The sequence below is a fragment of the Galeopterus variegatus genome, unplaced genomic scaffold (genome assembly GCF_000696425.1).
Source record: "Galeopterus variegatus unplaced genomic scaffold, G_variegatus-3.0.2 Scaffold245, whole genome shotgun sequence".
Classification (NCBI taxonomy): domain Eukaryota; kingdom Metazoa; phylum Chordata; class Mammalia; order Dermoptera; family Cynocephalidae; genus Galeopterus; species Galeopterus variegatus.
Window position 1 is genome coordinate 412,857 of NW_007726356.1, and position 13,136 is coordinate 425,992.

Sequence of the window (13,136 nt, forward strand, 5' to 3'; positions counted from 1 at the left end):
TTACTCGTTTTATCTTCCAAAGCAATCTTCTGAATGGGTATTATTGTTATTATTCCAGTGTGTCCAGGCTCTTTACCATGTTGCTATACTGCTTCTTGAACCTCTACTGTAATGTAATATTTTCCAGTATAAGCTCATAATCTGTCTACTATTCTTTTTTATGTTATTTTTTTTATAGTTCATTCAGGCATATTTTTATAATCTAACTTGTGGTTTCACTCACAGTAGTAGAAATTTCTAGTTACTTCTTAATCCTTTTTTTACACAATTTCTTCTTTGCACTCCATCTCACCCATGCCCCAGTTTTGTTACATCCTCCTCTCAGAACCACTGTAAGTCAGTCCTCCAGCTTCAAGATTCTGTTTCTGGTTGTTGCTTCTGATTGACTAAATAGGATTTTGCAGGTGCTTTCCAAAATATTATATAGCTAATATTTACTTCATGTAATTGTCTTTATGAGATTCTTGTTATGGGCTGATTAAAAACCTATGTTCAACAGAAACTAGGCTTATGGAGAAATGACAAGTTTATCTATCCACTTACTTATATGTGTATATTTATCGTGTGTTAAAAAATAAGGTTGTTTTTCCATCTACTCTCTGAATGTTACACTGTGTTTTAGCTCAAATAGCATATATTTTAAAAATTTACTTTCATGCCTACTATTAGGATAACATTAGAAGAGAGGAAGAGATAAAGGACACTTACATTTATGTATTCTTGATTTTTTCCCCCTACCCATTGGCAGCCAATAGGAGCTTTGAATCCAAAAAGAGCAGCATTTTTTGCAGAGCGGTATGAATCATGGGAAGATGACCAAGTACCAAAGTTTCACTATGGTACTCATTACTCAACTGCAAGTTTTGTTCTTGCATGGCTGCTAAGAATAGTAAGTTCTATTTGTATAATAAACCATGACTTAATCAATTCAGTGTTATGAAGAAAATGCATGAATGCTAAAAATCTTTTTGAATGATTGAGATTCTAATTATAAGTATCTCTATATCTCATTTGGTTTGCATTTTATAGCATGTTACTGTAGAATTGCCTTAAAAATGTTCCACCTGGAATTGTGTGAATTTTTTCCTTAAATTTGCCTCTTCAAATGGTAGCTATCTTACCAGATTCTAAATTGTAACAAAGGTTGTTTTAAATGTAATCTATTAAAATAAGTACTAAATGATATTTCATTAACACAGACGTATATTCTTATATTTTGGAAACTTCAGTTGCCCCAAATGGAATAAGGTGTATTTATAGGTAACACCAAGGCTGTCGTGTATCGATAATACTTTGGCTAAACAAGAAATGTTTCTGTAAAATTGAAAGGTGATTCATCTACTAGAAAGTAATTTCTTTAGGAAAGCATTAGCAGCACATCATTAATTAAAGCTTGTTAGAAGGGTACAGGCAGGCATAAATCCTAGAAGTAATTTATAGTGCTTAGCTAATTTCAAGCAATTATCCACTAATATGTGTTTAAGTGTTCTTTAACTAAGAGGAGGCTTTTAAATCTTCTAAACATTTTTCTTTTCTTAATGATAAGTTAAATATTGAGCCATAACAATAGGAAAATTACATATTGGACTATTTCCCTGTACTATGAAGAAAGTGCATCTAATTCATGTCTGAATGTTGTTAGTAAATTGTTCTTGGAAAGAAAAAGTCTGAAGAAAATATTGCAAATATCAAATTTTGGAAATATTTAGAAATATTCTAAAACAAAAATGATTTAAGAACATTAATGTGATAATTTAGATTTAATTTTCATTCTATATCTAGTATATATTGCTGGCTAATGCGTATTAGTCATTAAAATATTTACATATAAAGACTTATAAACACCACATTTTTATGCATGAGGGAACATATGGATTTTTTTTTTTAACTGCTATTTTTTAGGAACCCTTTACAACTTATTTCCTAAATTTGCAAGGAGGGAAATTTGATCATGCAGATCGAACTTTTTCATCAATTTCCAGAGTTTGGCGAAACAGTCAACGTGATACATCTGATATTAAGGTACAGAAATGTTTCATTTTACAATTATTGCCAATGTGTTTCTTGTCAAATGAATGTTGAAAATTTCTCTCCTGCTTGTGCAGCTCTATTTAGTGAAGATAAACCTGCAAGGATGAGGCCTTAATTAAATGACCAAGAACCACAGTACTGAATTTCTCTCTCTCTTCTTTGTCTCTGCCTGTCTGTAGGTCATGAATGTCTCTTTGTCTGTCTGTTTGTCTCTCTCCCTATCTTCCTCTCTTCCCCTCCCTGTCTCTAGTTGTGGAGTGGTTCTTTTCCTCCTCCTTGGAATCTTTTTGTTGAAGGAAAAGTGTAGTAGTATGGATGTAAACCATGTAAGACAACAAGCTAAATGGAACTCCAGACTCAATGAGGAAAATTACTATAGTCAGAAAATTACTATGAGAAAAATCTCAGACATATGTATTTAATGATGTCCCATGTGTTCATTCTTAAAGACCTGCTGCTAGTTCTAAATGCAGATCTGACTTTGCTTGGTATAGGATTGCATTATTACTAAAGAGAAATAAGAGTGCTATCTATATGCATGTTTACCACTATAAAAGATCAAAAACTTTGCATAGTAGCTGATATAATCCTTGCTAGACTTTTGTTTTTACTTTAAGAAGTACAGTATTTTATTTTCTTGACATAGTGTTTTTTTCTGCAAGGTACTCTGTTAGATGCTGTTAAGTACATTGAGATATGCCTATGGTTTTGAAGCTCCATATAGACTCATAAAGAAATATGGTTTATACATAAATAATTATACTATATGGAAGAAAATAATAAGTACCATATGAGAAATATTGTAGTTCAAAAGAGGAAAAATTACATTACTAGTGTATATGTTACTATAAAGTACTTGAAAACTTTTCATTATAATGATAATTGCATCTTTTAGGTATGATACTTTACAGTCTATAAAATGTATTCACATACTTTATCTTACTGTAGAATACACCATTGCTCATATCAAAGAAACTTCATTGAAGAAAATTTCATCCTATGCAAAAATAGTTTTTTATATTGGGATATCTATCAGGATTTTTTGATCTCACAAATAATGTATACTCCTGGAATTGTATAAGAATCATCAGTAGATAATTTTGAAATGGATATTTAGATAAAAGTAAATAAGAATAGTTAACAGGTTTAATAATTTTTCTTGAATTCTACCTTTAATTTCAAAGTGATTTAATTATTTAACTCTTTTAAAAATAAATATGGATGCATGAAAATATACATAAGCTTGACTTTTTGTTATCAAATTGAATAAAACTTGTCTTTTTTCTTTTGCATTCTAAATTTCTTCATTTGTTAAGGATCTCATGACCAAATTACACCTAATACTTAAGTTTGGTACTAGAAGCGTAAACAAAAATGAAGTCATGAATTTGAGGATTATTTTTTCCTGCTTTATAATATAGTGGATATCTTCTGCTTTCTGCCTCTATCAGTACTAGACATTCCTGCTTAATGCTTTGATGGACAGGAGGAGGATCCTTGTAGGTTTTATTGTCTGTTTTTCATAAATCTCAGCCTTCTTCTCTCTCATGATTCTTTAATTAGCTTATGTCTGGTTCCATTTTCCCAAACACTTCCCTTAAAATACCCTACCTGTAAAAAAATAGAGAAGAAATCCAGGCTGGCCTTATCTAGTTGGCTAGAATGTGGTGCTGATAACACCAAGGTCTAGGCAACACCAACATCCAGGGTTCAATCCCTGTACCAGCCAGCAAAAATAAAAGAAACCCGAACAAAACAACTACAACATCCCCCCACCCCCCTCAAAAAATGACCACATGATCTTCTTTACCTTCTCCTTACTTATTTTTCTTATTATTCTTGTTTCTTCAAAAATTATGAAGGCTCAAATCTATCTCCCTTTTCTTTGAATGCTCCAGCAGGCTTTAGTAAAACAGCCCCTATTCCTGGACAAATACTAGAATTTCAGTTCTGACTATTATGCTACATAATTTCCAGTTTTCTAGCAGTGTTATATAGGGCATCTTTATGAAGAAGTAGTGTACTAGGTTAAAGGAAAAGTTTTTTAAAAAATAAAAATTTAAAATTTCAAGTGTCAAGGTGATTGGAACCTGATGAAACATACAGTTACTTTCTTAAATATTATTTCGTTATGTTCAGAAGCACAGAAATTTTCTTTGGGACTAACTTTGTAGAAACCTACTTATTCTTCTAACCAATATGTATGTTCTCTTCTTTTCCACTTCTTCCCCCGAGATGTGCATGGAGTAGAGAATAGGGCATTGATAAATTACCTCCATTTTCTATATCAATAAACAGCTAATTTGAGCTCTCTAACTCAGTGACTTTCAAATACTTTGAAAAGTATGTAATATGAGGTTACGTAGGCTATTTAAAGAGCCTCCTGATGGTCTTTCAAAAACTGAGGGATTTAGTCATGCCTCTTTTTTTTTAAATCCTGCTTCTTTTTAAAGTGTTACATTTTAACACTTTAGAAAGCATATTTAAATTATTATAACAAGTAAAAATAAATGTATAAGAACACATAAATTACTATAATAATTTAATATTTTATTGAGATGTAACATTGTATTTCAGATGAAATCATTAGCTATAGTCTTACATTTATTGGTATTGTCTTGGAGTTTCTAAAAATATTGAAGAAAATGTTAAACAGTAGAGACAGGACAGTGAAATATGAGGGTAGGGTGGTGGGAATCATTTTATTGAGTGGATTCTAAAGTTTACCTTGCCTGATTAGTACAGTATACGTTATCTCAAATGTTTTTGTGGTATTTTACAAAAAGGAAATGTAAGGTGGTAGAAGATTTAATTAAATTAATTTTTTTCAGAAAGAAAAAAATAAGAATAAGGTAACATTTCTAGTACTTAACTCTATTACTGAGGGAGAACTGTCGCTTTAATATCTTAGAATCCCTATTTCTTATATTCTGCCAATACTCAGAATAATTTCACCAAAAAATAAAGGTTAAACCTATGAAATAAAGGTTAAAATATGAAGTTTATTTTTTTTATTTCAGAGAAGAAAGAGGTTAGGTTTTACTAAAGCTTTTCATTTTTAGCATGATTTACTATTTTTTAAGTTTGGGGGATCATTTGTATTTCTGTGCATCACTGGTGACCCCATTCAGATCTGACCTCTCAATGATGCTTTTTATTCTTCCTGAAGAAACAGTTCAGAAATGTTCGTTCTTTAAGTAGGCTTATGGTAGCACTGTCTGATTGAAATATAATGCAAGCCACAAATGTAAGCCACATATGTAATTTTATATGTTCTCATAGTCATATTTTAAAAAGTCAAATGAACTGTATGAAATTAATTTTAATAATCTGTTTTAATCTGATATATCCTAAATATTATTTCAACTTGTAGTCGATATAAAAATATTAGGTGTTTTACTAAGTCTTCAAGATCTGCTGTGTATTTTGCATTTATAGCATATCTCTATTCTCACTAGCCACATTTCAAGTGTTCACTTGTGCCTAGTGGCTACTACATTGGGCACTACAGACTGAGGGCATTGTTTTGGAGTCACACCAAGGGATATGGAAAGAAGAATGCCTTTGTCCTCTTTAGGCAATGATGCTTCTGATGTGTACTTCATCTAAATATAAACTGACATGTAGTAACAATAATATGTAATCTTGAGGACTGAAATAGAAAGTGTTAAAATTGGGTTGGAGAATAATCATTCTGATAAATATTTTGAAAACCCCAGTAGATTCTGTGTTTCAAATCTTAAAAATTTACTTAAACTTAGGTGCTGAGGTTCATAATAGATTACTCTCTTTAGCCTGAACCTTGAATTATTATGACCAAATTTTGTGGAACAAATTACAGACTCATAAAGCTTAAGTGAATTTTACTAGGCAATCACACCTAAATATTGGGCAAATATCTAAGCTTTTCTGGGCAGTTCATTGTCAGTGATATTTTCCCTCCTCTCTTGAGACAGCCTCCTCATTTCAGATATCCTTAGTGTCAGTAAATTCAGTCTGATGGTTAAGTACAGTCTGACTTGCTGCAGTTTAAACTCTTTTCCTTCTCTCCTATAGAGTGATTAACAATCAGGATTAGAGAGTGGAAGGAGTTATAAATGTCACCTTGGTTCATTACTTTAGAATGGGGGCAGTAGTAAGTGGATCTAAAATGGAGATTATTGAAGAACCATACTTCTTCTGAAGCTCAGAATTTATTATAATATATTACCAAACTATAACCTGTGTTAAAAGCAAAATTAGACTAAAAAATTTGGAGGAATTCAGAGATAGCATTTACTTTTTAAATTTTTTATTTTAATTGAGTTTATCCACTGTAAGGCCCTAGTTGTGATACAGCACCAAATATGACACAACTCTTGACTTCAGTGAGCTTTTGCACTAGAGAAGATACTGACAATAAAACAAGTTCCAGCAATTGAGTATAATGACACTCTGTGGGTTCATAGATACAGCATCTGAAATGAAGAGAAGGGAGAAGAAAGAGGAAACCCAGGGCCAATCATGATGATATTTATGCTTTGTTAAGGATGTTGGACTTTACCATGGAGGCAGTGGGGAGACATTGGGAGGGTTTGAAGCAGAGTAGTGACATGAATAGAATTTGTGATTTTAAGAGATCACTGTGATTGGTGTTGGAATACGTATTATACTATGAACAGGAGTGGAAGCAGTCAGTAAGCTGTGAAAATAATTTGGCAATGAGCTAGACAAATGTGGATAAATTTAAGCTATATTTAGAAGGTAACTGTTAGGATTTGGTGATTGATTTAGAGAGGAAGAGAGAGAGACAGAGAGACAGAGAGACAGAGACAGAGAGACATGATTAAATTTGACTTGGACATGCAGATATAGAACACAGAAGAAAGAACAGGTTTTACTAGGGTATAGGTATTTAGCTCCCTGCCTACAGGCAGAAAACTTCCCATGGGAGGTGAATAAAATCCCACTAAACACATTTAGTTAAGCTAGCATTTATTGGTTACTTACCATATGTAATGTATAGGAGAGAGCACTCGGAGTTAAAAGAGTAAGATAAGCATAGTTCTTCACATATCTCTCCAGATGAAAAAAACAGGTATATATAAAACTATTTTTAGTACAAGTTAGATAGTGATAAGTGCTATAATAAGATATAAACAAAATGAAATTAATTCTGACTGGAGGAGGTGGGATGACTTCATAGAGTAAGTGATTTTTGAACTGTATCTTAAAGGATGCAAGGGAGTCTAACGAACCTCCCAAATTTATGTCTCTAGCATGTACATTCTCCTGATGTCTGACTCCCTCCTCAGCATCTCCATTTCAATATGTAAAATGTATCTTAAATTTAACATGTTCAAAACCAAATTCCTGATCTTTATTCCTTCAAACCTACTTCTGTCACAGTCTTCCCCTGTTAGTAAATAGTTTCCAATTTGAGATATAAGCTGAAGTCCTTATTATGTAAGACCCCACACCACCTATCCCCATTCCAAAATCCTATATCCTCTTGACCTTTTTTCTTTCTGTTTGCCCTCTCTTCCACTCCATTTTAGCTAAACAGGTCCTCCTTGGGATCTTCTAGTACTCCAGGTTTCTTCCCACCTCAATACCTTTGCTTTTACTTTTCCTTTCACCTGAGAAATTTCCTTCAGATATCTTTATGGCCTTCTTCTTCTTCTTCCTCACCCCCTTTGCTCGAATGCCACTTCTCTGTCCTCCCTATTTAAAATTGCATCCCTCATCCCATGCACCTTTACTTCTCGACATCATTTTTCTTCATGTCACTCAACATCTGACAAACGTATATTATACTCATTGATTTGTTTATTATGTCTTATCTTGCTGGAACATTAGCTCCATAAGAGCATGAATATGGGACTGTTTTGCTCATTGGTTTATCAGTAGTGCTTAGGATAGTGCCTGGAACATAGTACACATGAAATGAAATATTTATTAAATTAATGATTTGATGAAATAAGGAAGAGTATTCTGAGCAAGAGAAGTGACGTGAACAAAGTTTAGAGAACATGCTTGGCACATTGAAGAATGCTTACTACTCTGCTAATTGGTCCTATGTTTTTGGTGGTAGAAAACTGAAAAAGAGAGATACTGAAAGGCAGTTGGGTCTGATATGATGACCTTTGGTAACAGTCTAAAGGTATTTGGTTTAATTCTATAGCCCAGTTCAGCAAAACTTTTCATCAAACAGCCAAATAATGAATATTTTTGGTTTTTTAATGTATGCAATCTCTGTCACAGCTACTCAGCTCTATTATTGTAGTGCAAAAGCAGCCATAAATGATATGTAAACTAATGAGCCTGATTGGTGTTCCAATAAAACTGTACTTACCAAAACAAGTGTCAGGTCATATTTGCCCGTGGGCTGTAATTTGCCATCCCTGCTTATAGGCAGTGAGAAGGCGTTTAGGGTTTGTGAGCGGGAGTACAATATAATGATCTGTTATAAAAGAAAGAGCTTTGGCAGAAGTATGGAAATTGATCTAAGGAATAGAGAAAAAGGATGAGAACTGGAGGTAGGGAGAAATGTAAGGAGGCTATTACAGTTAGTTAAAAGGAAAGATGGTAAGAGCCTCAACTAGTTAAGAAGCTAAGGGGATAAGTTAAAAGTAATTCTCCAGGATTTGGCATTTGGTTGACTGTAACGGACAGGAAGATATAAAGCTTTTCTAGGATTAAATGAAAGAGCCTGGGAAAAATAGAGAGGTAGTTGAGGAAAAGGAGAGGAATGTATGGCTATCCCAGCCAGAAGGGTACAGCAAAACCCCAATGCATATGTGTTCCACATGGAATGGGGCCTCTCATATTTTAGGATAGTGTTTTCTGTCCACAAGAGAACTGGTAGCTGAATATCATATACTGACCAAGAGTTGTTAATGATTCAATTTAAAAAAATTTTTACAGTTAATACAGATTGAGTTCTTACTGTTATAGCTTTACAAAAGAAGTTCATATGAACATCCCATCACTGAACATATCTTGGATCTATTTAAAAACCTACTTTATAATTAATTACATATTGTTAGTGGTAAACATAAAATTTGTATTTTGAAGTTAGTAGGGTCAATGAAGTGTATTCCTTACTTACAGTTAAGAACACATAATACAATCAAATCCTAAGAGATTGCTAAATAATATTTTTAAAATAAATGACTACGTTGTAATATTATATGAATTAATTTTAGCTTTAAAAGTTAACACTGAAAAGTTTTAAGTGTGCATATATATGTTAAATAATAGTACAAATTAGAGATGATCATACAATTATTTCATTTGTGTCTTGTGAGATTTGTAAAACATGAGACCTTTGACTTGCCCTCTTCTACCTAATCCCAGGGGTATACAATCTGGAGATAAATTAGGTTCCTTTTTTCCCCTAGCAGCACATCTTCTACCATGTGAGTACACTCTGTGGATGCTGATAGCATTGGCGTCAGCTCATTTATAGGAAAGTGTTTAGCTAAAGTTAATAGAACATAATTACTGGAAATATATTTCTTAATGTATTTATTTATTTTTTTAAAAGCTTAAACTTCGATGATTTGGTAGTTTTATTTTCTGAATAAAAAATCATTTATTCTTCCTGTTTCAGACATATTTTTTAATAATTAAGAATTTTTTAAATGCTAAAAGAAAGTGAAATTAAGATCTTATCCTTTTTATATATCATTTGTACGTTTCTGGCTTATGCACTCCTTCCTTCCTCCCTCCCTGTCTTTCTTTCTTTCATTAGTTTTTTTGCCAGCCTCTCTTTTCCATCAGTCTCTCTCCTCCTTTCACACTCACATCCACAAGAGAGTGAACTCAGGCTGTCTCACCTAAAACACATTCTAACTGAACTATATCTGTTTATTCTTGCTTTTATATATAACTTATACATAACTTACAGATTTGTTAATTTAACCACCTCTTTAGCTTTTTTATTCTTCATGTATCAATAAATTAAATGGTGAATTCATGTACTAATTTTTTTTAGTATTGAAGTTTATACTCTTAAGTCAACAATGTTCATTGATAAAAATTACTTTAAACACTGAATATTTTTCTTAAGCTATTTATATATTGTACAGAAAATGGCCTATCAAGGCATTTGGAAAATATTTAGATCTTCCTGAACTATAAAAATGTACACATATGTCAGGTATGATTTGTATTTTGACTGGTGATCTTATGATATTTTTTGTTCAGTTAAAAAATGTATCCATAGGCCGGCCCGGTGGTGCACTGCTACAGTGCGCCGCTTGGAAGCGCGGCGGCGCTCCCGCCAAGGGTTCGGATCCCACATACAGACCGGTTCCCGCTCACTGGCTGAGCGAGGTGCGGGCGCGACACCGAGGGTTGCGATCCCGTTGCCGGTCCCGGTCCGGTACGGGTGCGACACTGAGGCTTGCAATCCGTTGCCGGACATGAAAAAAGACAAAAAGGAAAAAAAAAATGTATCCATAGATGCTGATATGAACTCTTCTCCCCCCATACTCATACATATATTTACAACTTGTTCCAGAAAGTATTTAAAGTGGGCATTTTATTTGTGCCTTCTCTTGCAGTTATAGCTCAATCGTTGTTTGCATTATTAATGCCCATTATCTCTTCCCAAATTAATTTCCTTGAAGATGAGGGCCTAGAACAGCAAAAGGCTCAATGAAGATGTCTGGTTCAAATATGGAAGTGAAAACGGTGTTGAAAGCAGGAGAGAACTATAAACTATCGGGGGCATTTATCATAAAATGAGGCATGTTAAGCCATACTTGTCAATGCCAATAGAAAAATAATAAATTTGTTTTAAGTGTCATAGGTATTTTGTAGGAACTATTAAGTCTCAACTATTTTTGTGGGCATATTCATTTTTACAAGTAAATTTTGTTAAGTGTTCTTAAGAGTTATGTTGAATGCTTTTATGAATGGGCATAATTCAGTCAATGATCTGTTGGACTTAAGAATTAGGCGACAGCTGCCAAAAAAAGAAAAGAAATTAGGCAAGTTGAATCTGTAATTTTGGATTTTTATCAGGGTCATATTAATGATAACAATGATAGTAATACTACTACTACTATTTTATGTATATGTAGAACTGTATTAACCCATATGAGTCCCACAATAATCCTGTGATTTAGAAATGGCAATTGAGGTAAGGGTCACAAAATATGGGCATGTGACAGTGAGTTGAGTAGACAAAATCAAACCTAATTATTCTTTCCTACATCAGATTGAAATAGATTATCTATTACCTATTGGTTTGTAATCCATGCCTTTTCTTTATTTTAATGCATTTGAAATAACAGTTTTATACCTGAAACTATACGATATTTATCAGGTCTGTCCAGATGGATTAATAGATTATTTCTTCTCCAATTTAAAAAATTATTATTATGTTTTTCTTTTACTGAAGAAAAATGTAGCATTTTTTTTTTATTAAATAAGAAGAAACTAAATGTTAACATCAATTTGAAAACTTTCAGATATGGAGTCCATTTAAAACGAACTATTAAATTTGCAATTCAATGTACTTGACCTCTAACAAGTTTTTGTTATTTGCGGGCTAACAAAATAAATTCTTGAAAGTTAAAATATATCAAAACATGCACTTCTTTTCCCCATAATTTATTGTTCATCAACTCTGTTTGTTAAGCTTATTTGGATTTTTTTTTTCTTCATAAAATAGGTCATTTTCCCAGAGGTGAAAAGCTAAAATTTTGCTTTTACCTTTTTTTTTTTACCATCAATATCCCCACAGCAGTCCACCTTAAATTAGGTAACTTGCTATCATGCTTATATTTGAGTTATCAGGATTTCATATTTTAGGAAGAATAAAATAAATATTTAATTTTAACTCTGAAGTAGCATCTTTATTTTTATCTGAGTTTTCTCAGATAAAACTGAGATAAAACTGTTTCTTTGGGTTAATAGGTAAGTAGTTGACATGTTTGTCCATGGTTTTACTTCAATGGATAGAGATGGTAACTATTAAAAGGACAATCGTACAGCCTGGCTGCAAAGGCCATTCATATCAATGGAGATCATACCTTAATAAGGAAAACTAAAGCATATGTGTGGTCACAACCAATTCTTGTCATTATGCCATGAAAGCCGTGGGATTTGTGATCAAAGCAATAGGCTTATCCTGATCTGTGGTATAACCTCTGGTTGAACCTTTTAAGTTTTTATTTTAGGAGATGATACACTACATTTTGGCCATGTTACCTGCCTCTAAGACCCATCTGCCTAATTAAGTGATAGAGATTACAATTGTTGTCAGCAACCCAGAAGAAAATGTGAATTGTAAATAGATCTGTCTTCTGTCACTGTTGTTTACTTATCATTTTCTACTGATGTTTTAAAGAATTGCTGAACATGTGTTTTTTATCCAGAGCTTAGTGTTCTGTTCTGATGAATATAAAACATGCTTCACTTTGTAAATGTGTATTAAAAGTATTAGAAAGACATAATTTTTGACCTTGTTACTAAATTTCATCTGTCAAAGGAGATAATTTTGAATTGTAATATTTGGTATTGTATCAAGGTATTGTATCAATATTTTTTAATACTGAAAAATGCTTTTAGGATTAAAATGGAATTCTATATAACTGGAATATCATTGTTATCCATAGTAAAATTTTGGCTGTATATATGCTTATTTCTTTTGTTACGTATTAGTATATCTCAGTCAAGCAACACGTTTATTTCATATTAAGAGACTATTTGACTCCCACCAACTGATTTATTTATGCAGATTTCCTTGTAAGATTATAATATACTTTAAGTATATATACTCACTCTCTTACTAATTGTGCTTATTTGATGATGTCTTTTACACTATATGTAGAACCTTTATAACCTCTCTCTTCGGTGTTAATTTCTTAGAAATGTTTGTCCCGTTTTCAATTCATGTTTATTTAAAAAATTTCCCAAAGGGAAAATTTTTTTTTTCTTATGGAAAAACGGATAAGGCTTCACAGCTAGGCATTCCTGACTCTCTACACTTTGACCCTACCTACTTTTCCGTCTTTATCTCCCACCCCATGTATATAGTCTTCTCTGAACCAATTTTCTTCTTCAATCATTAGAAACAAATGATATGCAAGTTTCAATGTGTGTACCACTTC

General features: G+C 32.6%; 1 protein-coding gene across 1 annotated transcript in view; it reads left to right on the forward strand.

Moving 5' to 3' along the window:
- The window catches only part of LRBA (LPS-responsive vesicle trafficking, beach and anchor containing), a gene marked incomplete at its 5' end in the record, with an annotated part of 547,723 nt that overhangs the window by 406,982 nt on the left and 127,605 nt on the right, over positions 1-13,136 (forward strand). The window contains 2 exons of the mRNA XM_008566486.1: positions 749-889; positions 1,903-2,022. Of these exons, the coding sequence (XP_008564708.1) occupies positions 749-889; positions 1,903-2,022 (261 nt within the window). The remainder of the gene's footprint in view (positions 1-748; positions 890-1,902; positions 2,023-13,136) is intronic.